Raw genomic sequence first — 26,613 nt, 5'->3', positions numbered from 1 at the left:
TGCACCATTGTTCCTGGATGGGAAGCCATGACAGTAAAATAGGTTTACCCCCACAAAAGAGAGAGGGTGATTGATTTAAGTAAAACAAAACCTTGGGAAGAAAATATTTCAAAAAATTTCTTCATTTTTTTGAACCTAGTGATTCTGGATTCCTGAATAAAGAGCTTTTTAAGCAATTTTATGCAGCTGCGAAGTGTTGTATAGCATGTAATTTGAAGTCTCCAAAGTAACCAACTAAAGAGCAGTGGGCTGACAAAATTTGGGAGACTATGACTATGTATAAACTTTCTTACAAGTGCAGCAAGCAAGGAATCCTAACTTTAAAAAAGATATTATGTCACCATGGTTTCCATTTATTCCCTTTCTTGAAGTTCTTCAAACTTGCCTTTATTTTTCCAACTAATATACACATGCACACAAAATAATATACAGTCACACACACTCCTTTTATATGCTGTATAAATTATACATTTACACTTTCATTAGGTCCTGAGCTCCTCCTTAGGCCGTTTACTGTAGATGTTCCATAAGCATATTGGTTATAGACTAAGGGCATGATCCCATGCATGTTTAGACAGAAAGACGTCCTGCAACTCCTGGCATTTCCCAGCCCGCATAGCTGGCTGGGGAACACTAGGAGTTGTAGGACTTTTTCTGTCTAAACATGCATGGGATTGTGCCCTAAGAATTATAATTAGTGAATTCCATTGTTTCTTTAGTGATCTTGACTTATTATGCATGTCTTTCCTCTTCTTTTTGTTGCATTTATTTTGTTAACTTTATTTTGAAATAAAATAACATTTCATGGGAAGAATGGGTTTACAACTGGTCTGCATTTGCAATGAAGACATGCCCTAAGGCAAATCTTAGTTAAGTGTCATCAATGGTGTGGCAAAAATAATCCAGGTATCTCAAGCAGAAGGAACACAGCAAAATGCTCCATTAGCAAAAGGAACACAGCGAAATATCCCTCATACAACCTTGTAAGATTGGCTCCTGAAAATGAGGGTTATGGTAACATGTGAGACTACAAGAATCACTGGGAATCATCAACTGCACAGACTAGCAAGGCATGAAAGATGCTCTTCTGGGAATAATGGTATTTTCCATTTGGAAATCTTTTTCTCAGAATGTCAGATCGGTGGAACCCAGCTGTTCGAAAGCGCATGCTGAGTGACAGCGGCCTGGGGAAGATGTCCCCACACTACGAGGTACCTGAAAAACAAAAGGAGGCCAGCCAGATGCACATGCTGCAGTAAGAGCCCTCTGCATTTCTCTGCTTGATGCTGCATTGCTACCATCACCAAAGGCAAATTTACCTGCTCTTTTACAATGCACTTTTGATACAGGGTGCTTCCAGATGAGGTTTTTATTGTGCAATTGCACTGCTCATTCTTCAAGTTTTGCTGGGGGTTCTACCTGTTGACATCCTCAGTTTTTAGCCCACTTGTGTTTTCCTACCACTTCCTCCTACTTTTTTTTTTTTTAATCAGAAAGAAAACTGTTAAGGGGGGGGGGAAGATGGAAAAGCTGCACAATCCCTTTTGACTCTTCGCACCAGGAGCCCTCGGTCTGGAAGCACCCCCACTGTCCTGATGTACTTCATACTCTGCTCCCCCTGCTTTTTGGGGGGCAGGGTCAGTCTGCCTCATACTTTTTCATCTTGAAAAACAACAACAACTGTTGCACCCCCAATTCAAACTAAAAGGCTATAATTATACTGCAAAGTTAAGGGGATGTTATTGGCTTTGGATGAGGGAGAAGAGGATCATAGAATCATAGAATAGCAGGGTTGGAAGGGGCCTAAAAGACCATCGAGTCCAACCCCCTGCTCAATGCAGGAATCCAAGTCAAAGCATCCTTGACAGATGGCTGCCCAGCTTCCTCTTGAAGGCCTCCAGTGTGGGAGAGCCCACCACCTCCCTAGGTCATTGGTTCCATTGTTGTCTTGCCCTAACAGTCAGGACGTTTTTCCTGATGTTCATACAAAATCTGGCTTCCTGCAACTTGAGCCCATTATTCCATGTCCCGCATTCTGGGATGATCGAGAAGAGATCCTGGCCTTCCTCCCTGTGACAGCCTTTCAAGTACTTGAAGAGCGCTATCAGATGGGAGATGGGAAGCTGCCTTATCACACCATTGGTCCGTCTATATAAGGGGTCCCCAGTGCAGCACCTATAGGTGCCATGGTGCCTGTTGTCACATCCAGTGGTGCCCACTAAGGGGTCCCCAATGTGGCACCCACTGGCACCTGCAAAACATTTTAATTTTTTAAAACATACTTACATGGATTTGTCTATATCCATAGTAATGAATACATATGAAATGCATACAACCTCCTCTCAGTTATACAAAGGCTTCAACAAAAGCAGACCAAATATCCAAATAGGTATCCAATCGAAGGTGGTGTCGATATGTCACCCTCTGAAATATTGAAAGGGTTGTAAGGTCTCAAGACATTGCATTATGGGAGGGGAGTGTTTACCCTTCCAGTGTTGTAATATCTGTCCTTTAGTTGCCGAAAGGGTGCAGAGAATCCATTTAAACTGACCATTCACTAATTTCCATGAAGAAGTAAATAACTGAAAGGAGTATGTACATCAGTGAATATTAAAGACTGTTCCAGTACAACATTTATCTGTGTAATGACCTCTTCCCAAAAGAAGCAACTACTGGACATTGCCAAAACGTATGTTTTAAAGAAGCATGTAGCTGTATTGCACCACCAGCAATTTGCCAAATTAGACAATCCCTTATTAAAGAGACATTGTGGCATCCAATAGACACAAAACAAGGTTTTGCTGAATAAGGTGCAGCCTAAGTTCCCTAGTTGTGACAGGTAGACACCAAATCAGCGATCTACAGATTAGGCATTTTGTGGTGGTGCCCCACAGCAGTTTCTCAAATTCCCAAATGTTCCCATGGCCCAAAAAGGTTGGGGACCCCTCATCTAGGTTACACAGTACAGGGATCTTTCTCAGCCCTACCTGGAGATCCCAGCTATTAAACCTGGGACCTTTTGCTTATAAACCATGTGTTCTACCACTGAGCTACAGCCCTCCCTAAAGGAAAGTACAAGCTTGTTACGAAACCTGAATGTTAATCCAAGAATTAACACTGCTAAATTATGGCTGCCAAAATAATTTCTGCCGGTTGGTTCTGTATGTGATGGCAGTAACAGTTGGAATAAGCTTCATGTATGGGTTGTACTTGTATTGGATAGAGTTGGGAAAACCTGTGGCCCTCCAGATGTTGGGCAACAACTCCCTCACCATTGGTCATGTTGACTGGGGTGGATCATAGTTGGGAGTCCAACAACATCTGGAGGGCCACAGGCCACAGATGGCATGTATCCACACCACTACTGCATCTCCAAGTACCCTGGTTCTGTTGGCCTGGTCCTTACAGTGTGATCCATCCAATTCATGTAAACACCCAATTCCAGACATTAGTGCATCATGGTGGCGTCCCAACAATGCAGAAGTTACCATGTGTGGATTGGCTCTTGCCCAGAATTAGTTTGGGGCAAATGAATTCATTATTTTCAGAAAGATGATCCATCAGATCTTTTAACATTCTAAAGTGTGCAAGAGCCATTTTTCTATTTTCTTTGGTGCCATAAAAGCTTGCAAGGTTCCAGATTAACTGCCAGTATTTCTGATTTTGTGCCATTTGTTGGGTTCCTCCATGATTTGCCATCTTGGTTTTAAAACTATTTCATCCTGTTTCAGCTTCTTCTTGGCCCTGGTTCCCCTCCCCCCCCCCCAGTGCTGAAAACAAAGTTCTGTGACACCAGAGCTTGCCCTATCAGTGAGCAGGTGCCATCTCAGGCAGTGGGTTTTGGGATACCATCAAAGTACAGCATTGTCTATGGTTGAGCTCATTGTTGTATTTCACCACTATGGAATGATTTGGATTTTCTTCCTTAGGCACAGATAGTCTTGGGCCATATTTGATTGCACCGTAAGGACAAACAAATGTATTGCATAAGAAGCTTTCATAAGACGGAGCCTACTTCATCAGCTGCATGACATGATGTAGAAACTTGACAGGTTCATATATAGTGGGAGAGAAGTAATTTTACACAATGAGGCGAAAGCGTAACATAGATATAATACAGCAGGAATTGTGAACCTCTTTCAACCTGAGGTCCACATTCAATTTTGGAGGAGTGCTCAGGGGTAGGGATGTGCAAACCCACCCCCGTCCAGGTTCTCCAGGTGCCCACCCAGCCCCTGCTCGCTGGTCCCCAGACCACACTTGAGCCCCTCCTGCGCTTGGCGAACAGACCGTACTCACCCTGGCGGCCTCATCGAGCTCCATAGTAACCATTTCTTGAAAAATAAAATGGTGATCATAAAAATGTACATATTTGCATATGTGAAAATGCACGTGGTCACAAAGTGTGCATTTTTGCGCACACACAAATATGCGTATTTGCAAAAATGTGCATTTTCGTGTATACGCAAATATTCGCATTTTCATGATTGCCATTTCTTTTTCAAAAAATGATGATTGCAGAGCTCAAGGAGGCTGCCAGGTTCAGTGCAGGCAGCTTGCCGAGCATGGGCAGGGGGTGAGCAGGCATAGGGGCTCAGGGGTGTGGGTAGGGGGGTTCTGCTGGATTCCTGGACAGAATTGGGCGCCAGCGCCATCCCTACTCAGGGGCCACATTTCATTGGTGGGTGGGGCTAAAGGCAAAAGGGGAGGGGCTTACTACTACAAATAACAACATATTGTAGCTTAAAGTTCTTTGCCAGTGACTCAGCCCTTGTAGAGGCAGTATTGCCCTTGCTGTGGGCTTTGACCTCTTAATATAGAGGTGCCAAGATAGTGATAAATCAGACCCTGGTTTCCTTATAAGGAGTACTTTATTGAGCGACTTACAGCACACAGGTGTACCCAGTGGTTGGATCAGACAGCTTCTTTGAACCCAGATCCATGGGGTACAATGGGTTTTATACCATACATATTAGCAGTGAGGCAACATAACAGCAACAACTGCCCCCTAGCGTTCATTCCCAGCATGGACTAATAGCATTTGGTTCTCAGCACAGCCACCTGCAACTTTAAGACAAACAAACTTCGCTTCCCAGGCAGAATGCTTAATTCACTCATTAGTATGGAATGTGCTAGGCCACGCTATCGACCCTTTGACTCATCTTCACATGCTCAGAGGCTTACCAACAAGGAAATTGCACCAATAATGAACTTAAGCAAGCATTATAGATCTCTAGGCCCCTCTAACACTACAGATGACTTGATTACGCTCCTGGGGCCAATACAGAGGCATTTCAACCTTTTAGAAAGGGGGGAAAAACTGCACAAGAGCTGGGAAACCACCTAACAATGGGTGGTTGGGGGAAAGGGGCGGGGCCAGGAGAAGGGGCATGGCCATATAAGCCCAGATTTGGCCCCCAGGTTTGAGGTTCCCCACCCCTTTAATACAGAAAGTGGTTGGAATAAGAAGCATTGCTAGTTCCAAGCCTCAAATACAAATAAATATTAGTATAGATCAATACATGACCCAGTTAGAATGAGGTGTCCCCCAGTTGCCTTGGTGCCACAGAGAACAAGTGCATGCTAGTGGGGTCCAGGTATGCCCAACATCTGGTGGGGAGGGACCACAGCCCAGCTGTGTAGCATATGCTTTGCACATGAAGTCCCAAGTTCAGTCTCTGACATCTCCAGTTTAAAAAAAGGGAAAGGAAAGAAAAGGATCAGAGAGTAAGTGATGTGAAAGACCAGTGCCAACCAGCCAGAGCAGGCAGTACTGGGCTGGGTGGAGAAATTGTCTGACTTGCTATAATTTATTTATTTATTTATTTAATTTCTATACCACCCAATAGCCGAAGCTCTCCGGGCGGTTCACAAAAATTAAAACCAAACAACACACAATAAAACAATTTAAAATATATAGAACATTAAAACCACAATAAAACAATACAACCGCAATAAAACCTAGCAGCAGTGCAGGAGTTTAAAATACAGATTTAAAACAGCAAAGATAAAAATTTAGAAAGCTAAAATGCTAAAATGCCTGGGAAAATAAAAAGGTCTTCACCTGGCACCAAAAGGAATACAATGTAGGTGCCAGGCGAACTTCACTAGGGAGCTCATTCCAGAGACGGGGTGCCACAGCAGAAAAAGCCCTCCTCCTAGTAGCCACAGCTTACTGTGGCTACCACAGCTTATAAGGCAGCTTACTGTGTTCCTAATTCTTGCCAAAGAGCGTTCTACCTTCATGAACTGGAGCAAAGCATATATATATATATATATATATATATATATATATATATATATATATAATTGCTAACACCATTTCTTTCAGTATTTGCTCTTTTGTCTTTGAAACACTCACCACTGACCTTTCTTAGATCCTGTGAGCAGAGCAAATCACAGCTCCAAATCATCAGGCTGGGTGCCATGTGGAATGCCTGAGTTACAAATCTATACCACAGTCCTTTCGGACTGTAGCTGGAGGCCACAAATGACTCGAGTAGGAAAGAAAGAAAGAAAAAAATGTAAAAGGCAATGACTTTTGTTTGGCATTGATCTGCAGTGTTTGTGTTGGATCCTAACCAGCATTGCAAAGTAACCTGAATAATTGTAGGCTCATCCATCCCAAGTTTTGTAATGGACTAGAAAAAGAGAGGGAGGCAGCTGGGGAGAAAACAACTAGTGATGGGCGAACCAAAATGTCTCAAATCAAAATGGCACATTAATCATGAGCACAATTTGAGAAAGATCATTTTCCCCAAGAGTCCAAAATGTGCTTGCATTCCTCCCCCCTTCCACATATGTTCCTGCACTGCCACATCAGAATTTTAGTATAGGGTAGGGGAAGGAAGCATGTTGCCTAGGCTGTCATGCAACACTTCTTTTCCTTCTGCTTATGTCATCGATCAAAATACCTTAAACCATTATTATGGTTACTTTTTTATCCCACTCTTCCTCTAAGGGGCTCAGGATGGCATACAAGTTTCTTCCTCCCAAGTCATCTGTGCAACAACCCTGTTAGGTAGGTTAGGTTGAGAAGATAGTGACCACCCAAAATCACCCACTGAGTTTTGTGGCTGAATGGGGATTCAAAACAGGTTCTCCTTGCTTCTAGCTACTACATTGCACTAGGTCTCCAGTAACTGACTTTTAAATTGATTTGTTTGGTTGCTTAATTTTTAAATGGGTTGGTTGGTTTGTGTTTCATGAAAAAAGTTGTTGTTTTCATAGAATCATAGAATAGTGGGGTTGGAAGGGGTCTATAAGACCATTGAGTCCAACCCCCTGCTCAGTGCAGGAATCCAAGTCAAAGCATCCCTGACAGATGTCTGTCCAGCCTCGTCTTGAATGCCTCCAGTGTGGGAGAGCCCACCACCTCCCTAGGTCATTGGTTCCATTGTCATATTGCTGTAACAGTCAGGAAGTTTTTCCTAATGATCAGCTGGAATCTGGCTTCCTGTCACTTGAGCCCATTATTCTGTGTCCTGCACTCTGGGATGATCGAGAAGAGCTCCTGGCCTTCCTCTCTGTGACAACCTTTCAAGTACTTGAAGAGCGCTATCCTATCTCCCCTCAGTCTTCTCTTCTCAAGGCTAAACATGCCCAGTTCTTTCAGTTTCTCCTCATAGGGCTCTGTTTCCAGTCCCCTGATCACCTTCATTGCCTTCCTCTGAACTTTTTCCAGTTTGACTGCAATGCATCCTTCTTAGTTTATTAGTTTTTTCTTCCCCCAAGTGGTCAGTCCAGGAGACTGTGTTTTCCTAAGGGCAAGACTTGTGTTTTATTTTTGTAAAAGTCACATTTATATGATGCATGCCCTGATCTCTGGACACATTTTTCTAACTTGCAGGTGTGTGTGTGTCTCAATTGCTTAAGTCAGGGCTGAGGAGTGAGGTATTATTCGAAATATAAAACAAACAAGTCAGTTTCACCAATCCTCAGTCATACCCATCATTTGCTCTGCTTTTGGCAACACTGCAGAACCATGGTAAATGTGGATTGAAGCTGCTAGCAAGGCACTTGGTGACCTACTGTATGACTGCTTGGTGACATACTCAGATCCTTGCAATCTGAAGTCCCCAGCATCTCCAGGTATTGCTGGAAAAACTCCTGCCTGAAAAACCTGAAAAGCCCCTGCCAATCTGTGTCGACAGTACTGAGTTAGATGAATCAATGGTCTGATTTGGTAGAAGGCAGTTTCCTATGTTCCAAAATAAGACTGTGCAGTTCAGGGGCAAAAGCTGGATGCAGGTTATGTGTGCATCATTTCCTGTTAATGCAAGGCCACTCTGGAAGACAACCAAGCTACACTTCCCTAGTTTCGATCAAAGCTTCACTGCTTTATCCTGTCACTTTCTGTTGCTATCCTTGTGGAAAACAACAACAAAAACCCATATGAAGCACGTTTGCATAAATGAATCCTTTTCAAATGAAGTTTTCTTTGAATAAGGGCTCCGCCTCCCTCTGCAACCTTGTTGTTTAGGGACCGAGTCATTAAGAGGTGGAATGAAAGCAGCTGCTTCTGATGAGAAGAACATTCACAGCCCTCTCCATCTGCAGTGAAAATATAGCATAATGTGACTAAGAAGTGTCAGATTTCCCCCCTCCACCCCTCTTTTCCAATTTTGAGTGAATGATTTTATAATTCAGGTTCCCTAAGGTGGAAGCAAGATTGCTCTCCCCCGCCCCTCCTCTCAACCTTGGAAAGGGAGACTCTTAATTATGTTTTCGTAGCATCTCTGCACCTGATGCATCGTTGAGGAAATTTGCCCCGCTGACAAATTGTTCTGGCAGGTAGTGACATACAAAATGCACCCACATGCCAAGAGCTTACAAATTGGCATCTTCCAAACAAGCTTGTCCCTGACTAGCTTCACTTCCCTCCCTCCCATCTCTGAAATGAACAATCCGGTCTCCCAAACCCCCAACCTTTCTTTGGGACTCATTTCAAGGTGCAGAATGACTAGTGAACACCATTGCTTATCTTGGCACAGACCTATATTTTAATGCAATTCAGATTTTAAACACTCTTTGAGTATTGCCAATAAGTAAGAACATAAGGAGAGCCCTGTGGGACCAGCCCAAAAGCCTATCTAATCCAGCATTCTGTCCCCCCAGTGACCATCTAGATGCCCCAGTGGGAAGGTCACAAGCAAGACATGAGGGCAATAACATCCCACTGTCCAGTGTTCCTTATCAGAGTATGCCTCTGATACCAGGGAAAATATCATTATCATGACTAGTAGCCACTGATAAGTAAAGCAAAAACAGAAATAGTCTTGAATGTGAAATATAACTGTTTTTTTTAATATATATGTTGGAGTACATTTTAGGAGATAAAAATAATTGCTGGCAGTACAGATACAGTGGTATACTTCTGTTGTCCTTCCATTAATTGCCATACTGGTATACCTTTCTCCCCCTTGTTCCTGATCTAGTTTGTTGCCTTGAAAAAAGAGGAACAGGTGGTTTTTTCATCAACCTCACGTGCATCTCTCTCCCCCTCCTTCTCTTTTCCTTTTTTCCCCTTCACCTTACTCTTTTACATTTGTTTTTCTGGCCACTGCATTTGAACAGAAGGGCTTAGACAATAAAGCCATGTTGCATGAAGGAAAGAAACAAAAAAAGCAAAACAGGGTGATGAATGTTCATGTGATGAGTTTCCATGTGGATAATGAAAAGAAAAAAGACACAAGGGAATTTGATCTGCACAGAGTTCTGTTCTGCTTCTTCCCAGACCTTTGATAAGGGGTAAAATGTATCTTTAAAGCAGAAGGATAGAGGCTAGGAAGTGTTCCTGCTGGCCAATTGTCCAAGGCCCATTCTTCACAGCAATGGATATTCAGGCTGAAAATAACACCCCTTTGATGAGCGGCATGGCCAAAATATGCAGAGTCTGTTTTAACAGGAAACAAATTAATTCCAGAAGGGTAGCTGTGTCTGTCTGCTGATGCAAAAACAACCTCACACAAAAGCTGATCCAGAACTGAAATGAATATCTTGAATACTCCCAAAGGACACTTGAGCACCCTCCCATCTCTACCAGCTTTAAAATTCTGTGCTTCTCTCAGTTATGACTGAGATAAAGTAAGCTCTTCAGAAATCCTGTTATTTCTTGTATAGGGTGGCCACTTTCGCTTTACCCACCCCAAAAGACACCGGTTTGCATAAAATTGGCACATGCTAATTTATATGTACGGATACACATTTAGAAAGAGTTATTGTGCTTTACACAGAAATACAATAGATCTCACCATAGTGGTGAAGGCTGTGACCAGGTGACCCATGTGCCTGCTCAGTCTGCTGTCCAGGTGCTAACTGCTGATGGCCAACTTCAAGGCCCCTGCTGTTCTCCCTTCTTATGGTTCTTTCCCTTTAAACTGGATTTGGACCAGCCAGCCCTTCAAATAGAGGACACCTTCAATAGAGGATTATCCTCTGTAAGGTAGGACACATGGCTACCCTGTTCTTATAATATCCTCACATTTGCATTGTGATTTTCATTTGTTGATAACTGAGGCCAGTAACATTGTGACTGGTAGCTGGAAGCTATCTCAAGGGCAAGCACCATGTTTGTACATCCCAACACATGAGTCTTCAGAGAGGTCAAGTGTGAAGGCCGGTTTATTCAAGTCAACAGATTCAAATGGTAAAGTTTTTCCTGGCTTGTACTTATTCAGGCTGAAGGGCCATTTTGAATGGGGGCAGAGAAATGCCCTTTATGTAGAAAACTAATGCAATAGGGGGAAGAGTTCAGTCTAGTCTTATTTCCTTTATTTATTTATTTTATTTTTTAAAACACACTTAAGGACTTCTTTAAAATGGGGAAGCTTTTATATTTGCACCTGGCTCCTCCCTCCCCCTCTCTCTCTATCTCTGGTGAGTGCATGCACATACCTGCAATCTGAAATGAGAGACTCCAGGGAAAGCTTTACTATTTAATCTGGATCAACATATAAACTGGGCCTTCATATAAAAGGTCCTATGATTCTTCCAAAAGATATTGAGACTTTGGCTAGTGGAAATGTATTCTTTGCCATTCTCCTAAAGCAGAATGTAAAAGTAGGCTGTGCTTTATATATTCATACTTAATTCTACCTTTCAGTTCTCAGTCTTGAATCTCCTTTCCATCTCTGAGTCCCTTTCCTCTTTGTTGGTTACAGTTGCATGAGAACCCCTCTAGGTGGCAATAGAATATCAAGGATAGCAGTTCCATAATAACTTGGCTCAAAGTTTGGGTAGAAAGAGAACAAGAGAAGGAGATAAGATGATAGCTGTGGCAAACAATACTGAACCAATGGTAGATATGATCCGTAGAGGGAGAAATAACACCAGAATGTACTACCTGTTCTTTTTAAGATGCAAAGTATAGTGTTGAGATTTTAAACATTACTCTGGAGTACAAGCCAACATGATGCATGAGTTATGTGTGAAGATGTAGACTGAAGCAGAGGGGAAGTAGGAAAATGCCAGGAAAGTTTTAAAGAAATCAAGGCATTGAATAAAGAGTCCAAACTGAAAAGCCTTAACTGTTGTGTCCAGATGATACTGGCGATTTCAGGAAAATATTCTGATAAAGAAATAACTTGACTTTCTTTATAGGAGTGGGAATTTATATGATGTGTGGAGTGGTATTGTTCGGACATTTTCCTTTTTATTTGTTAATTTAGATATGATCACCACTGTTCTAGACGCTCTGCTGATGGAGAGAAATGAAGTGGGCCAGGCCCAGCAGCAGAAAGTGGCATCCACAGGCCGCTGCTGAGGCCCCAGGGGGACCCACCTCTAGTGTCAGTGCTCCACACAGTGCCAGGCACCTGGGTCTGGGAGCTGACATATTGATTTCCCACAATGCCCTGGGCAACTCTACTTTAGGGGCATTGTGGGAGCTTAAAATGGCAGTACCCAGGCACCCAGCACCGTTTGGAGTGCTGCTGTTGCTACCGTAAGCCTGCCAGGGCTCACTCACACAGCCCACACTGATGCAGGTAGGGTCCACCACAGGGCCCATTACGAAGAGCCCCCTGAAACCTGGAGCTGGGCCTGAAGTGAGCCAACTTTAGCAAAGATGGAATTACTCAGTGGAAGGACTTTGTCTTGCCTAAAAGTCATGATTTAAAGACGTCGTGAGTGCAGCCCATAAACTGGAGTTTATGGGATTCTTGACAGGCATATCAGCATTCATCTTGGGTACTTCACTTGTTGTTATTGCTGTTCAGTTGTTAAGTCATGTCCGACTCTTCATGACCCCATGGACCATAGCACGCCAGGCCTTCCTGTCCTCTGCTCTCTCCCGGAGTGTGCTCAAGTTCATATTCATTGCATCGGTGATGCTATCTAGCCATCTTGTCCTCTGCCGTCCCCTTCTCCTTTTGCCTTCAATCTTTCCCAGCATCAGGGTCTTTTCCAGGGAGTTTTCTGTTTGCAATAGGTGGCCAAAATATTTGAGCTTCAGCTTCAGTATCTGTCCTTCCAATGAGCACTCAGGGTTGATTTCCTTTAGGATGGACTGATTGGACCTCCTTGCAGTCCAGGGCACTCGTAAGAGTCTTCTCCAGCACCACAGTTCAAAAGCATCAATTCTTCGGCGCTCAGCCTTCCTTATAGTCCAGCTCTCACAGCCATACATTACTACTGGGAAAACCATAGCTTTGATTAGACGGACCTTTGTCGGCAAGGTGATGTCTCTGCTTCTTACTATGCTGTCTAGGTTTGCCATAGCTTTCCTCCCAAGGAGCAAGCGTCTTTTAATTTCATGGCTACAGTCACCGTCTGCGGTGATCTTGGAGCCCAAGAAAATAAAATTTGTCCCTGCTTCCATTTCTTCCCCTTCTATATGCCAGGAAGTGATGGGGCCAGATGCCATGCTCTTAGTTTTTTTAATGTTGAGTTTCAAACCAGCTTTTGCACTCTCCTCTTTCACCCTCAACAAGAGGCTCTTGAGATCCTCTTCGCTTTCTGCCATTAGGGTGGTATCGTCTGCATATCTGAGGTTGTTGATAATTCTCCCAGCAATCTTAATTCCGACCTATGATTCATCCAACCTGGTGTTTCTCATGATGTACTCTGCATATAAATTAAATAAGCAGGGCGACAATATATAGCCTTGTCGTACTCCTTTCCCAATTTTGAACCAATCGGTTGTTCCATCCGGTTCTTTCTGTTGCTTCTTGACCCTTGTACAGGTTTCTCAGGAGACAGGTAAAGTGGTCTGGTACTCACATCTCTTTAAGAATTTGCCACAGTTTGTTGTGATCCACACAATCAAAGGCTTTAGCGTAGTCAATGAAGCAGAAATAGACGTTTTTCTGGAATTCTCTTGCTTTCTCCATGATCCAGTGAATGTTGGCGATTCGATCTCTAGTTCCTCTGCCTCTTTGAAACCCAGCTTGTACTTCCAATAGTTCTCAGTTCACATACTGCTGAAGCCTAGCTTGTAGGATTTTGAGCATCACCTTGCTGGCATGTGAAATGAGCACAATTGTACGATAGTTTGAACACTCTTTGGCATTGCCCTTCTTTGGAATTGGAATGCAAACTGGCCTTTCCCAGTCTTGTGGCCACTGTTGAGTGTTCCAAATGTGTTGGCATATTGAGTGCAGCACTTTAACAGCATCATCTTTTAGGATTTTAAATAGCTCAGCTGGAATACTGTCATCTCCGCTAGCTTTGTTGTTACTAACGCTTCCTAAGGCCCACTTGACTTCACTCTCTGGGAGGATGTCCGGCTCAAGTTCAGTGACTGCACTATCATGGCTATCAGGGACATTCAGATCTTTCCTGTATAGTTCTTCTGTGTATTCTTTCCACCTCTTCTTAATCTCATCTACTTCCATTAGGTCCCTGCCTTCTTTGTCCTTTATCATGCCCGTCTTTGCACAAAATGTTCCCTTGATATCTCCGATTTTCTTGAAAAGATCTCTAGTCTTTCCCATTCTATTGTTTTCCTCGATTTCTTTGCACTGTTCATTTAAGATGGCCTTCTTGTCTATCCTTGCTATTTTCTGGAACTCTGCATTCAGTTGGATAGATCTTCCCCTTTCTCCCTTGCTTTTTGCTTCCCTTCTTTCCTCAGCTACTTGTAAAGCCTCATCAGACAGCCACTTGGCTTTCTTGCCTTTCTTTTTCTTTGGGATGGATTTCGTTGCTGCCTCGTGAACAATGTTACGGACCTCTGTCCATAGTTCCTCAGGCACTCTGTCTATCAGGTCTAATCCCTGAAATCTATTCCTCACCTCCACTGTATATTCATAAGGGATATGATTTAGGTCATACCTGAATGGTTTAGTGGTTTTCCCTATGTTCTTCAATTTAAGCCAAAATTTTGCAAGAAGCAGCTCATGATCTGAGCCACAGTCAGCTCCAGGTCTTGTTTTTACTGACTGTATAGAGCTTCTCCATCTTTGGCTGCAAAGGACATAATGAATCTGATTTCGATATTGATCATCTGGTGATGTCCATGTGTAGAGTTGCCTCTTGTGCTGTTGGAAAAGAGTGTTTGCTATGATTAGCGTGTTCTCTTGGCAAAACTCTATTAGCCTTTGTCCTGCTTCATTTTGTACACCAAGGCCATGCTTGCTTGTTATCCCAGTGATTTCTTGACTTCCTACTTTAGCATTCCAATCCCCTATGATGAAAAGGACATCTTTTTTTGGTGTGAGTTCTAGAAGGTGTTGTAGGTCTTCATAGAACCGATCAACCTCAGCTTCTTTGGCCTCAGTGGTTGCACCATAGACTTGAATTACTGTGATGTTGAATGGTTTGCCTTGGATTTGTACTGAGATCATTCTATCGTTTTTGAGATTGTACCCCAGTACTGCTTTTCCCACCCTTTTGTTGACTATGAGTGCTACTCCATTTCTTCTAAGGGATTCTTGCCCACAGAAGTAGATATAATGTTCACCTGAATTAAATTCGCCCATGTTTGTCCATTTTAGTTTGCTGATTCCCAAGATGTCGATGTTCAGTCTTGCCATCTCACGTTTGACCACCTCCAGCTTACCTTGATTCATTGATCTTACATTCCAGGTTCCTAAACAATATTGTTCTTTACAGCATCGGACTTTCTTTTCACCACCAGACACATCCACAGCTGAGTAGCCTTTCGGCTTTGGCCCAGCCGCTTCACTCTTTCTGGCGCTACTTGGAAATTCCCTCTGCTCTTCTTCCCCAGTAGTATATTGGACACCTTCTGACCTGAGGGGCTCATCTTCTGGCATCATATCTTTTAGCCTTGTGATACGTTCCATGTGGTTTTCTTGGCAAGAATACTGGAGTGGGTTGCCGTTTCCTTCCTCAGTGGACCACATTTTGTCAGAACTCTCTGCCATGACCTGTCCATCTTGGGTGGCCCTGCATGACATAGCTTATGACTCCACTGAGTTACACAAGCCCCTTTGCCACAAGGCAGTGATCCATGAAGTGGGAGGGTACTTCACTACTGTACCCATAACATCTATAAACTCCCAGGGCCCTACTTTACCCTTTGGGTGTAGTGGGCCTGATCTGTATTGGTTAAAAAGAATTCAGCTTTCAAAGAGTTCTCACTTGTATTGAAGGATATGGTACTCTAGGATATGAGAGAGCTTGATGAAACATTCCATAAGAACATAAGAAGAGCCATGCTGGATCAGACCAAGGGCCCATCTAGTCCAGCATTCATTACACACTGTGGCCAACCAGCTGTTGAGTGGGAACCCAGAAGCAGGACATGAGCACAACAGCACCCTCCCTCCCATGTTCCCCAGTAACTGGTTACATAGGCAGACTTGAAGTAGCATATAGTCATCAGGATTAGTAGCCACTGATAGCCTTCTCCAGGTATTTATCTAACCCCCTTTTACAGCCACCCAAATTGGTGGCCATCACTACATCCTGTGGTAGCAAATTCCATAGTTTAACTATGTGCTGTATGAAGAAGTATTTCCTTTAATCTGTCCTGAATCGCTCACCAATCAGCTTCATGGGATGACCCCGGGTTCTAGTATTTTGAGAGAGGGAGAAAAATGTCTCCCTATCCACATTCTCCACACCATGCATAATTTTGTGGGCCTCTATCATATCTCCCCTTACCCCTGTTTCCCCCAGGCTAAACAATCCCAGCTGTCCTAACCTTCCCTCATAGGGGAGATGCTCCAGCCCCTTCATCATTTTAGTTGCCCTTTTCTGTACTTTTTCCACTTCCTTTGATCTTGGCCTGTTCTTAGCCCCCAGTCTGCCAATGGTGGTGCTAGTTATTCTTCCTCACTCTCCTTTTTATCAGCCATGCCCAGGAACATCTGTTCAGGTTGTGGATGAGCTTGGATTTGAATACAGGTCTTGAACTTTCAAACCTGCCTCCCCCAACCTGGTGCCTTCCAGATGTGTTGGATTACAATTCACAGAACCCCCCATCCAGCTATGGAGGATATAGCTGGATGGGGATTCTGGGGTTTGTAGTCCAACACATCTGGAGGGCACCAAGTTGGGGAAGGCTGCTTTAAACCCTAAATACATTTTCCTCTGCATTACCACATTTGGAGAATCACATTATTTTCTCTGACCACCATACTAAATAATGGAGGCAATTGGAAATAAACTTCAATTGATATCAATAGGAAAGAATAAGTCATGCCTGGCATTTGCAAAAGGACAAGAAAAGTTGCCTTGGGAGCAAGGAAGTTCTCTGTGTTTTGTAGGGGAGCCCTGCCGCCATGTTCACATATTGCCTTGGATCATTTATAGAGGGAAGCCCACATTGGTTACCCTTTTATCCTCTTCTTTCAGGGAGAGTAGCAAGTGATCAACAACCAGTTGCACATGTGGTTTAGAAGGATCAGATACATCCATCCTCTAGTAAAGGTTGAATGCATGCATGACCCATATCTGTTGTCTATTTCTAGCCTACAATCAGCAATGTAATCCCATCTGAGACTTTGGTGCCAAGCTTACCTTTCTTTCAAGCTTTGCTTCAGTGAGAAATGCCAGAGCTCAAGTCTACCGGGAAATTGGGCTTCCTGCTCTCACCAGCCCTAATGTTTTTGAGCTGCCAGTGACTACTGAGTATCTGGATTTTTGTACCTCTGACTCATACTCAGTAAGGGCTCATCTACACTGCAAATGTAAAGCAATTTAGCCCCACTTTGACTGGCATGGTTCTCCCAAAGCATACTGGAAACTATAGTTGTGTGAGGATGCTGAGAACACTTTGTTGGAAACCCCCATTACACATCTGACCTACAACAATGCCTAGGGCTTCTGGTCAGTGGTGCAAATGGTACTGGGCTCTGGGAAGTAGCCTAGGGGAACCCACGAGTGACCATCCAGAGGGTGGCAAATGCAGAACCAAATGCCTATTTATTTCTGTAGCCATGATGGTGCAATGATTTAAGTGAACTTTACATGCAAAACTGCACATGCATAGAGTATTTTTAAAATCAGTTTGGCAAACAGCTTTGTTGTTGTACTTACATATCAGGAATGTGGAAGCAGTTTTAAAGCATGGAATTGTGGTTGGAGTGGAGGAATAGAAATTAGTTGTGTCCTGCACAGCTGAAGTAAAACACAGGGCAATCCACCCCCCCCCCCAACAGTAAGGGCACAATCATATGTGCATTTAAACAGAAAAAAGTCCTACAATTCCCAGCATTCCGTAGATAGCTGGCTATGGAATGCTGGGAATTGTAGGAATTTTTTTCTGTTTAAACATGCATAGGATTGCGCCCTAAGTCCAGGGTCTAAAATGATGTAGCTGTATCCTCGGAGCCAGATGATAGCTGTTGTGTGTGCGTGTACGTGTGTATACGTGTGTGTGTGTGTTCTGGAGAGTTGAAGGTGGCCTGAAAAAGGAAAAGCTGCTTTTGCAGATTTGTTTGTATTGTTTCAGAAACATGCAGTACCTGTTTGAGCAGAGGAATAAATGGGACAAAAGAAATGTAAATGAAGAACGTACCACTTTCATCTCTCCTAAAAGCATCAACAACAATGGTCTGTGTCCAGCCTTAGAAAAACAGGAACTTTTTCAAAATAATTTTAAACTTCTTTAAATTGCAGTTGAGGAATGTGTCAGCATATGAGAACAGAGAGAGCCATTTAAAAGGGGTGGGGGAATAGTCTCACAATCTCTTTGTTGGCTATTTAACTGGTAGAAGTCCTTTTAGAGAGAGTAAGTAAGTATGCAGAAAAAATGCATTACTTGATAAGCAAAGAAGAGAAAGGCAATAAAACTCCATGGGTGCTATAAGGGTATTGTTACTTAGTGTTTTAAATTCTTAAAGGCTCTTCTTTAGAAGAAAGAACTGCTTTGGGTGGCAGAGGGTTTCAGTTACAGGGTTATTGGTAAAAACAGCTGCTGTACATCAGATTGATGTTTCTCTAGAGGCTTTTGTCTTCATGAATAATGGATTTGGTTGCTGGAATTTCTCTTAGAATGTGCCCAGAGGAGGCTAACTGAGTTTCCATGAATCCTCAAAACCCACAGACCAAGCTCTACATTGCAAATCTCTTCCCCTGTTTCCTTCCATGCAGATGGATTCCTACACTGCCTTCCCCCTCCAGCAGGCTGAAAGGATATTCTTGAAAATATCTACAAAGGTCTGGCTGGCCAAAGTTTTACTTTATGCTAAAATTCTCGTGGTCCCTTTAGTTAATGAGCCTTTACAAGAGCAGGCCCTTCAGAACTAGGGATGTACGAAAGTCACTTACCTTTCCATGGATTATGTTGATGGTGGGGGGAAGGCACTCCATCCCTCCCCCCAGAATCCTCGATGGGGGGGTGATCCGTTCCCCCCCCCTGGAATCCTCCACGGCTGGCTGTGCTCCGCGGCAGCTCTGCAGAGCAGCCGGCCAGGCCCAGGCCAGAGCCATCCGCAGCCGGATTTCCGGCCGTGGAGGGCTCTGGGTAAACAAACAAACAAACAAACAAACCGCGTACGCAAATGGTGGCAGCTATGGCTGCCGCCATTTGTGTTCCTTATTTTTGGCCGTCTTAGTCTATGTAAATATTTACGTAGACTATGATGGCGAAAATAAAGGGGAACGCAAATAGCGTAGCGGGCGCTATTTGCGTCCCTTTTTGATTCACCATTTTAGCCTATGTAAATCTTTACGTAGCCTATCACAACTTGTAAAAAAAAACCCCAAAATGACAAGACTGCAAATGGCGGCAGCGGCAGCTGGTCAAAAGACCAGCCGCTGCTGCCACCGCCGTTCGAGCTGCCGCCGCCCGGAACATCTGCCCCAGGTAAGTCTTGTCCCGGGGGGGGGGGATCCGCAGGGGGGTGGGGGGGTGGCAGGCCGTTCCGCCACAGAATTCGGGGGGCCGAATGCACTGGCATTCAGCCTCACCGAGATCCGTGGCGGAATTCACTGACATCCCTATTCAGAACTAGCCTAGGTGCTTTTGGGCACTCTGGGACTTGAACCTGGAACTTCAGGTTCTGAGGTTGGGGCCCTTGCCTTGTAAGCTATCATGAACTGTGTGGAGGAATGTTGGCATAGTTCTCCCAAGCTGGGCTCAGAGACCAACTTTTGGTACTTGCAAAAACCTACTTCAAAAGAGAGACAAGCTTTACAAGCCTCCAAATTCTTCTCAAAACTGGAGAAGAATTGCTGACCGATGTTTGCATGGCCAGGAGAAAAATCCTTCATAGCTGAACAGCCAGGGATAGTGTGGGCTTAGCAGCCAAAGATCTAGTTTGGTTACGGCACGTGATCTCCAGCTGCCAAGCCAGGAAGCCCAGCCTTGGGGTGCAGGGGCCAAAAGTTGAGAGTGTGGAGGACTGCCCATCCACAGTGAAGTACCCTCTCTCCCTAAGCTTCAGTTTCTTAAATCTCTCCCTAATGAAGCAGCAGTGTTTCATTAGACTGAGCAGGGGGAGATTTAAGAGGTGGTAGGACAAAAAAACAAGGGGTGGGGGAGCACCATCCCTTTGTGGAGGACCACTTAGGACAAGAGCTCATTTATGGTCAATGGGCTCTCCCTCCCACCGTGCCCCTGTACAGTTTTTGTCTTTGCACTATCTTGAATCCCCTTTACGGATATTGCAAGCTGAGGTAGGAGAACAGTGTTTTCTGGACCGCAGATTGGCTTGGAAGAACGACCCATCTCTTAATGATGTGTGCTCAGGCCTCATAGCTTTCTTCAGAAACAAAATGCAATAAGGACTAGAGATGGGTGAACGGGTGATGTTGAAGATTGCTAGGATTCTCCGAACCCCATCGTGCCCGATACCTGTTCACATTTGCGATCGCTGCTTTCTCTGTGAGAATGGGGAAATGGTGCGAACCAAGCAGCAATCGAATGTGACATTTGTGCAGATTTCCCCCAAGTTTGGGCAGATTTCCTCCATAGAATAAACTGGGCTGTTTCAGTCTACAGTGGAAATGTGCGCAAATTAGGATATTTGCACAAAAGTGAACGGGGAAGTTGCGCAAATTGAACTTGAGCACATGTCTGGCAATTTGTGAACATTTTTGGCAGAGATGTGCTCATGCTCACATTCAGGGCTTTGAACAGGGCATGTTCACATGTTTTGTGAGTGAAAATGAAAATCTCATGCATCCCTACTAATAAGAACCTTTGCAATTAGCAGGCAGTATGAAGCCTATGGATTGGCCAGATTATGAAATAATATACGTAAATACCAGCTCCCTGGCCTTCTGCTTTTCCTTACTACCTTCTGTTTGCTGCACTTTAAGATCAGCTTTCTCCATCTTCTAGTTCAGATCTCTCATTTCTGGGATCCTGAGCTGGACATCCTCCAGGTCTAGACTTGGGTACATCTGCCACAGCCCCCTCACCAGTGCCTCATACCTGGCCTAGCCTGACAGGTGCATGCCATAATAGCAAAAGTGTAAATGTTATAATTTTCTTAGCAGCACTTATCACGGTGATTTCCCCAGCCTCTTACTACTTTTGGGTCTTTTCAGATACAGGGCTAATTACCTCTACCTGTCTTGCTGTGATAGGAATGCTACCGAGACATATTTTTAAAAGATGCTAAAGAAAATGCTCGCTGGTGACTGCAGAGGGGATAATTGTATGCTGTTGCTTTCTGAATTTTAGTAATTGCAAGAGACAATGTTTAGCTATCCCTTCTACCATTGGATGGCTACAAGGGATGCTAAACTGTAGGAAGCTCATAGATAGCTTGTTCTCGTAAGCACTTAAGCGGGGTTAATAACTCATAACGCACTTCCCCCTTTGCTTGGTTCTCCTGGGCAGCACAGCAAAAGGAATGGTACAGATGGAAGGTTGACCCATGTGGCTTATCAGTGACACAGTTATTAGCTGATTTCATACCTGTCCCCCCCCCCCCCCGGCTGCAGTTAAGGGCACAATCCTATGCATCATGCATAGGATTGTGCCCTAAGTCACTTCAGGAGAGGGAATTTAAATTGGGAAAGCAAGTGAAGGGAGAAAGAATTCAATCCTCATTCCCAATGCCATACACAGGAAACTACCTTATGCCAGGTCAGACTGTTTGTCCACCTACAGTATTGCCTGGGCTAGGTGGATAAAGGGTGGCTCTCCAGGATCTCAGCCAGAGAAGGTCATTCCCATCATTTGCTGCCTTGTCCTTTGAACTGGAGATGCCAGGGATTGAGCCTGGGACCTTCTGCATGCAAAGCAAAGCACATACTCTGCCACTGAGCTACAGCCCCTCTCTTTGACCATGTCCATGATCCTTGACCATGTCCATGCCACAAAGCCAGCTGCTGAAGTGCTTGTCTTGATGAACCTTTTGGTTATCAATTCACCTCTGGCCTGATCCACAAAACCAATTATTTTGTTATTTCCGTACTCTGTCTTGAGACGGCTCTAGATAGAGACTGACTTTTCAGCTGCATGCTGGGTTTGAGAGAGCTTAGAAGGAGGAAAGGATAATGGATGTCAACAATTTGATCCTTGGGACTTCTAAAGTGGGGAGGCAAGTACTGCAAGTCAGGTTTGGGAGAGCAGCAACCAGGCTGTGCACAACAGATTAAAGCAGAGGGCAAAGAAAGGGAGAGAGAAGAGACAATCGCATATTCCCCAGCTGTATGCCTTCCCCTATATTTCCCTGTTGCTAATGCACAGTGAATGGATACCTATTAGAACTAATTTAGTAGGAACAGTATGGCCCAACATGCTTAGGAATAGGAACATTTTTATGTTTACTAAAAACACTGTAATATTTTAGGGCATATCTATCTATCTATCTATCTATCTATCTATCTATCTATCTATCTGTCTATCTATCTCCTAGAATATTGTCAGTAGGGCTATTTATTTGTTTATTCATTCATTTATTTAAAACATTTCGATCCCACCCTATATCATTAAGATCTCAGTGTGGTATACAGGTCAAATCAATGTTAACCATATAAAACAATAATATAACACCTAAAAAACATATTAAACTATTAAACAAACTAAAACCAGTTAAAATCTAAAACAATAAAACAGTTAAAACAATGTGCTAGGGAATGCATTTAGCCCTCAAAGGGTTTGGTTAAAAAGCCACTTTTTTACTTGGCGCCGAAACTAAACCAATGTCTGCTCCAATCGGGCCTCCAAGGGGAGGGCATTCCACAACCGGGGTGCCACAGCAGAGAAGGCCCTCTCCCACGTCCCACCATAGTGTATGTCTCGTACTGGTGGGACAAAGAGGAGGGCCCCTCCAACAGATCTCAGTTCTCAGGCAGGCATATATATGCTCCTACTAGTCTTGATTCTGCACCTGTAGTGTCAGATCACTCTAAAAGTAGTGGGGGAAATAAGCTTGCTGCTGGAAAAACAGATAGGCTGTAGGAGGACAGGGTGAGCAGTTGCTGGGGCAAAAATGACCCCTGGACCCCCTGCCCTCCATGGGCCGCAGTGGGAGGGGATTTTTTTAAAAATTGCCAGATTTGCCAGTATTTGGTGGCACGCTGTTGAATAGTACTTGGTAGCATTAAAAGGGATAAATTTAGCTTGCTGTCAAGCTAAATTTAACACTTTAGTGCTCCATAGCTGCTATAAAGCACCATTTTATACCTGCAAAAATTGGGGGAATGTTGGGCAGCAGTGGGGGCAGCAGGAGTCACATGTGGTTCATGGGCCATGTGTAGCCCACCCCTGCTGTAGGGGAGAATGAGCAGTTTGTCCTTTAAGAAGATTGGACATCTTGGAAGACAAGTTTTCTGGCCTAAGACGTTTAACTTGGTGGCTGCTTTTGACACTACAATTTAATTTCTTGTGTTTCATCTCATTTAATGTTGCAAATGCTTCATACAGCCGGAGAACAGCTTTGCTCTCTGAGTTCTTCTGTGTGCATACATGTTTGAGGGAATAGGATAGCGCACTTTTAAAAGGGATGATTGATGCTGACTCTGGGATAGGAACATAGAACGCGTTATGCTAAGCCAGATCCTTGATCCGCATAGCTCAATATTATCTAAGCTGACTGATGGTGAATCTCTAGGGTTCCAGACAGGAGTCTTTTCCAATCTTACTGAAGAAGGTAGAGACTGAACCTGGAACTTCTCCATGCAAAACTTGCGCACTCCCATATGCCAGGACCCTTCTGGAACAAATGTCTAATCTATCTGATTGTGGGTTGTCATCTTCCCTCAACATTTCCATAATATTCCCTGGAAATGTGAGGTACTCCCAGTCTATGCAAGCAGCATGGCAGGGAACTCAGCTAGGATGCTCAATATCAATAAAAGATGAACAGAAACACCAGAATTTCTGGGAATCTGGCAGTGCGGCTGTGGTCGGGGCTGTGCCCTGGAGGCATTGGACACAGTGGGGGCTGCAAGTCTCCCCGGGGGCTGCATGCGTCCTGTTGGTTGCTTGTTGCCTATCCCTGCCATGAAGTTACACCAGACAGTAGCATGGTGGGAGTCCTAATTACTCCATTTGCTTGTGTTTGTTTTCGTTTTGGAGTGAGCAGATAACTGTGCAAATCTTTTCTCGTTTTCCTTATAATTCAAATACATTTAATTTAGTGATGGGCAACTTCCTGCAGCTCACTTCAGAAGTGGGTCACCCATAATGAGTTTTTTGTTTTTGTTTTTAGAAAACTCTCTGCACATGTGCAGAAGCAAGTTTTGTATTCCCAGATGGAAAAGAACTCCTGAGACTGTGATGCTCACCCCCATTTAAGGCGAGCATTGCAATCTGTTCCTATTCATATTTCCAAGCCAGGAAATACAAAATGCAAACATGTCTGGTTTCATTTAAAAAGTGTATTAGGCAATACACTTGAGCAGGGGTGGACAGAAGGTAGATTGGGATCTGCTGGTAGATCTCCGTGTGATTTGCAATCAGTAAAGGGTTGCAAATCACCCTTGGTAGATCAGCAAGGGTTTCTGGCTTCCAATGGTTTAACAATAGTGAGAACAAAAAGCCTTGCTTCTCTCCTAAATTAGGCTGCTGAAATAGAGAAAGCCTGGGAAGAAACGAGAGTAGATTTGTAAAAGGATCTGTGTGTGAACTCCAGTACTGAGAAGAAATTCCTGGACTCAGAGGCACCTTATTCCTCAGTTCTATGTCTGCCTTCCTGAGCCACTATTTTCACCTGGCTCCGGTTGGTGGATCTGGCAGTTCTAGTGGAAAACAAGGTAGATCCCACCAGTGGGAGCTGATGGCTCCGACTCTGGTGGGGCTGTGAATCTGTTCTGTGTTTTAGTCTGAACCTGCCATAACTCTAAAGGACCTATCCAAGGTGCTGAACCTAGTTGGAGGATAGGCCTCAGCACTTTGGATAGCTCCTTTAGAGTTCTGTCTGGTTCTGACTAAAACCCAGAACGGATTCACAGCCCCACTGAAATTGGAGCCACCAGGCTCCACTGGATCCCACGAACCTGAAGTCTGCCCAGCCCTATTCTTGAGTACAGCTTGCACTTTGGCAACAGGGCTGGCTTTAGGCTTGGCATGCAGCTCCGGTGCAAGCTCTCTTGCTGCGTGAGGCAGGAGAGAACATGCAGGACCACATCACATCTCCTTCTCCTGCTGCCAGAATGCACCCCTTCCACCCCACTGTTGCTGCATCACACCCCCTTCCACCGTCACCCCTGTTTCCCTGACTTTTGCCACTGTTGTGGTGGTTCCATGGAGAGATGAATGGCTGGAAGAAGTGGTTGTGGGGCTCTCGCGAGAGCTCATCTATGGTTGTGAGAGCCCCATGGCAGCTTCTTTTGGCCACATGGCTCTCAATAGTGGCAATTCGGCAGCAGCAAAAGTTAGGGGGCACAACAGGGGAAACAGAGCATGGTCGGTTGTTCCAGAGAGCCCCATTGGCCACTCTTTCATTGTGGCAAATGCTACAGTGGGAGAGTGGCTGTCGGGGCTCTCCACAGCACCCACTGGAAGCGGCGGGGAATGAGCGATGGGCCCTCCTGTTGGGGGCAGGGGAGAAGCAGCACAATTTGCCACTCCTCCCACTCTGTCACCTGATGCAGGTGCCTCATGCTGCTTCATGGGAGGGCTGGCCCTGTTGGAGTGTGTTGAGGAATTATCAGTTTTGTAAGAGTACTACTATTTCAACATCTGCTTTGACCAAGGATGTGTGAGAAATTCATTTCAGTTTGTTTTTGACCAGAATTTACCCAGTATACACCGTTGGGAATGAAATGTAGACCTGAACGCAATCTTCAGTCAAAGACTGTACTTTTCTGAGCTTGCAACATGATTTACAGAACAAAAGTTTACAAAGTGCATACATTTGGAAAATGCACATGAAAAATGCGTACTGTTGAAAGATGCGCACAAATTAGCTTTAATCAATGGGAGGAAATTTGCACATCTCAAAAATGCACACAGTTGATACATACATTTAGGGAAATGCACATGAAAACCCACATGAATTATCATGCAAAAAGAAAAGAATAACACTCACAATCTGATACGGACACAGAATGAGCTTTGAGTTGGAATTTGGAGAGTCTTGATCACCTTGAATGTTGGTGATTTGCACGTCCTAGCTCTGACAGCTAAACCCATATTAAGGTTTATCTCATTTATTTTTTAGAACTGGCCCCCAATTTTGTGAGGCCTGCAAGGAGGGGACATTTTCTGAGACTTTAGAGGGTTTGGGAGAAATTCCCATATTTTTAAGGGGGTGCTTACCATAAAAAATATGAGCAGTAGTGGCTGGCCTGGTGCCCATTGGGACTGGTGGGGCAGGGCACCTAAATGTAGGTGGAGCCAAGGAGTTGCAGTAGGGAGAACCATCTAGAGCAGGAGTTCGAAGCAGAGGAGAGGAGGAACTCAGCCACAGTTGGGTGTTCAGTGCCCTGCCTGGTCAGAAATACTACTGGTCTCTGGATTTGAGGCAACAGAGGATTGCAGTCATGATGTAGTGTTGTTCCCATTGGGCCATTCTGAATGAGCCCCACTGCTGCTTGAAGCAACAGCAAAGCCCTTTTTTTCCAGTAAAAGAAAGACTGCAACTTTCTGCTGCTTCATATTTATCTTGGTAATCCATCCACCACTACCACCTCAGAAAAATAAGAGAATTTCCTCCAACCCCAGAAGATCACAAAAAACTTGGGAGGGGCACTTTTGCCCAGCCCCACGAAATGCCAAGCAGAGTAAAACAAATATAAAACATACAAACTTAAAATTAAAATTAAGAAGTATGTGTACACAGACACACACACAGACAC

The 26,613-nt window shown here is 44.2% G+C and overlaps 1 protein-coding gene across 1 annotated transcript in view; it reads left to right on the top strand.

Moving 5' to 3' along the window:
* DGKI (diacylglycerol kinase iota) overlaps positions 1-26,613 on the top strand; it is a 259,847-nt gene that overhangs the window by 177,001 nt on the left and 56,233 nt on the right. Inside the window, exon 27 of the mRNA XM_084811723.1 lies at positions 1,130-1,255. Coding sequence (XP_084667849.1) covers positions 1,130-1,255 — 126 coding nt within the window. The remainder of the gene's footprint in view (positions 1-1,129; positions 1,256-26,613) is intronic.

The sequence above is a fragment of the Heloderma suspectum genome, chromosome 7 (assembly GCF_057233095.1).
Source record: "Heloderma suspectum isolate Gila_16-S chromosome 7, 16-S_ref, whole genome shotgun sequence".
NCBI lineage: Eukaryota > Metazoa > Chordata > Lepidosauria > Squamata > Helodermatidae > Heloderma > Heloderma suspectum.
This window is presented reverse-complemented; position numbering and strand designations above follow the sequence as displayed.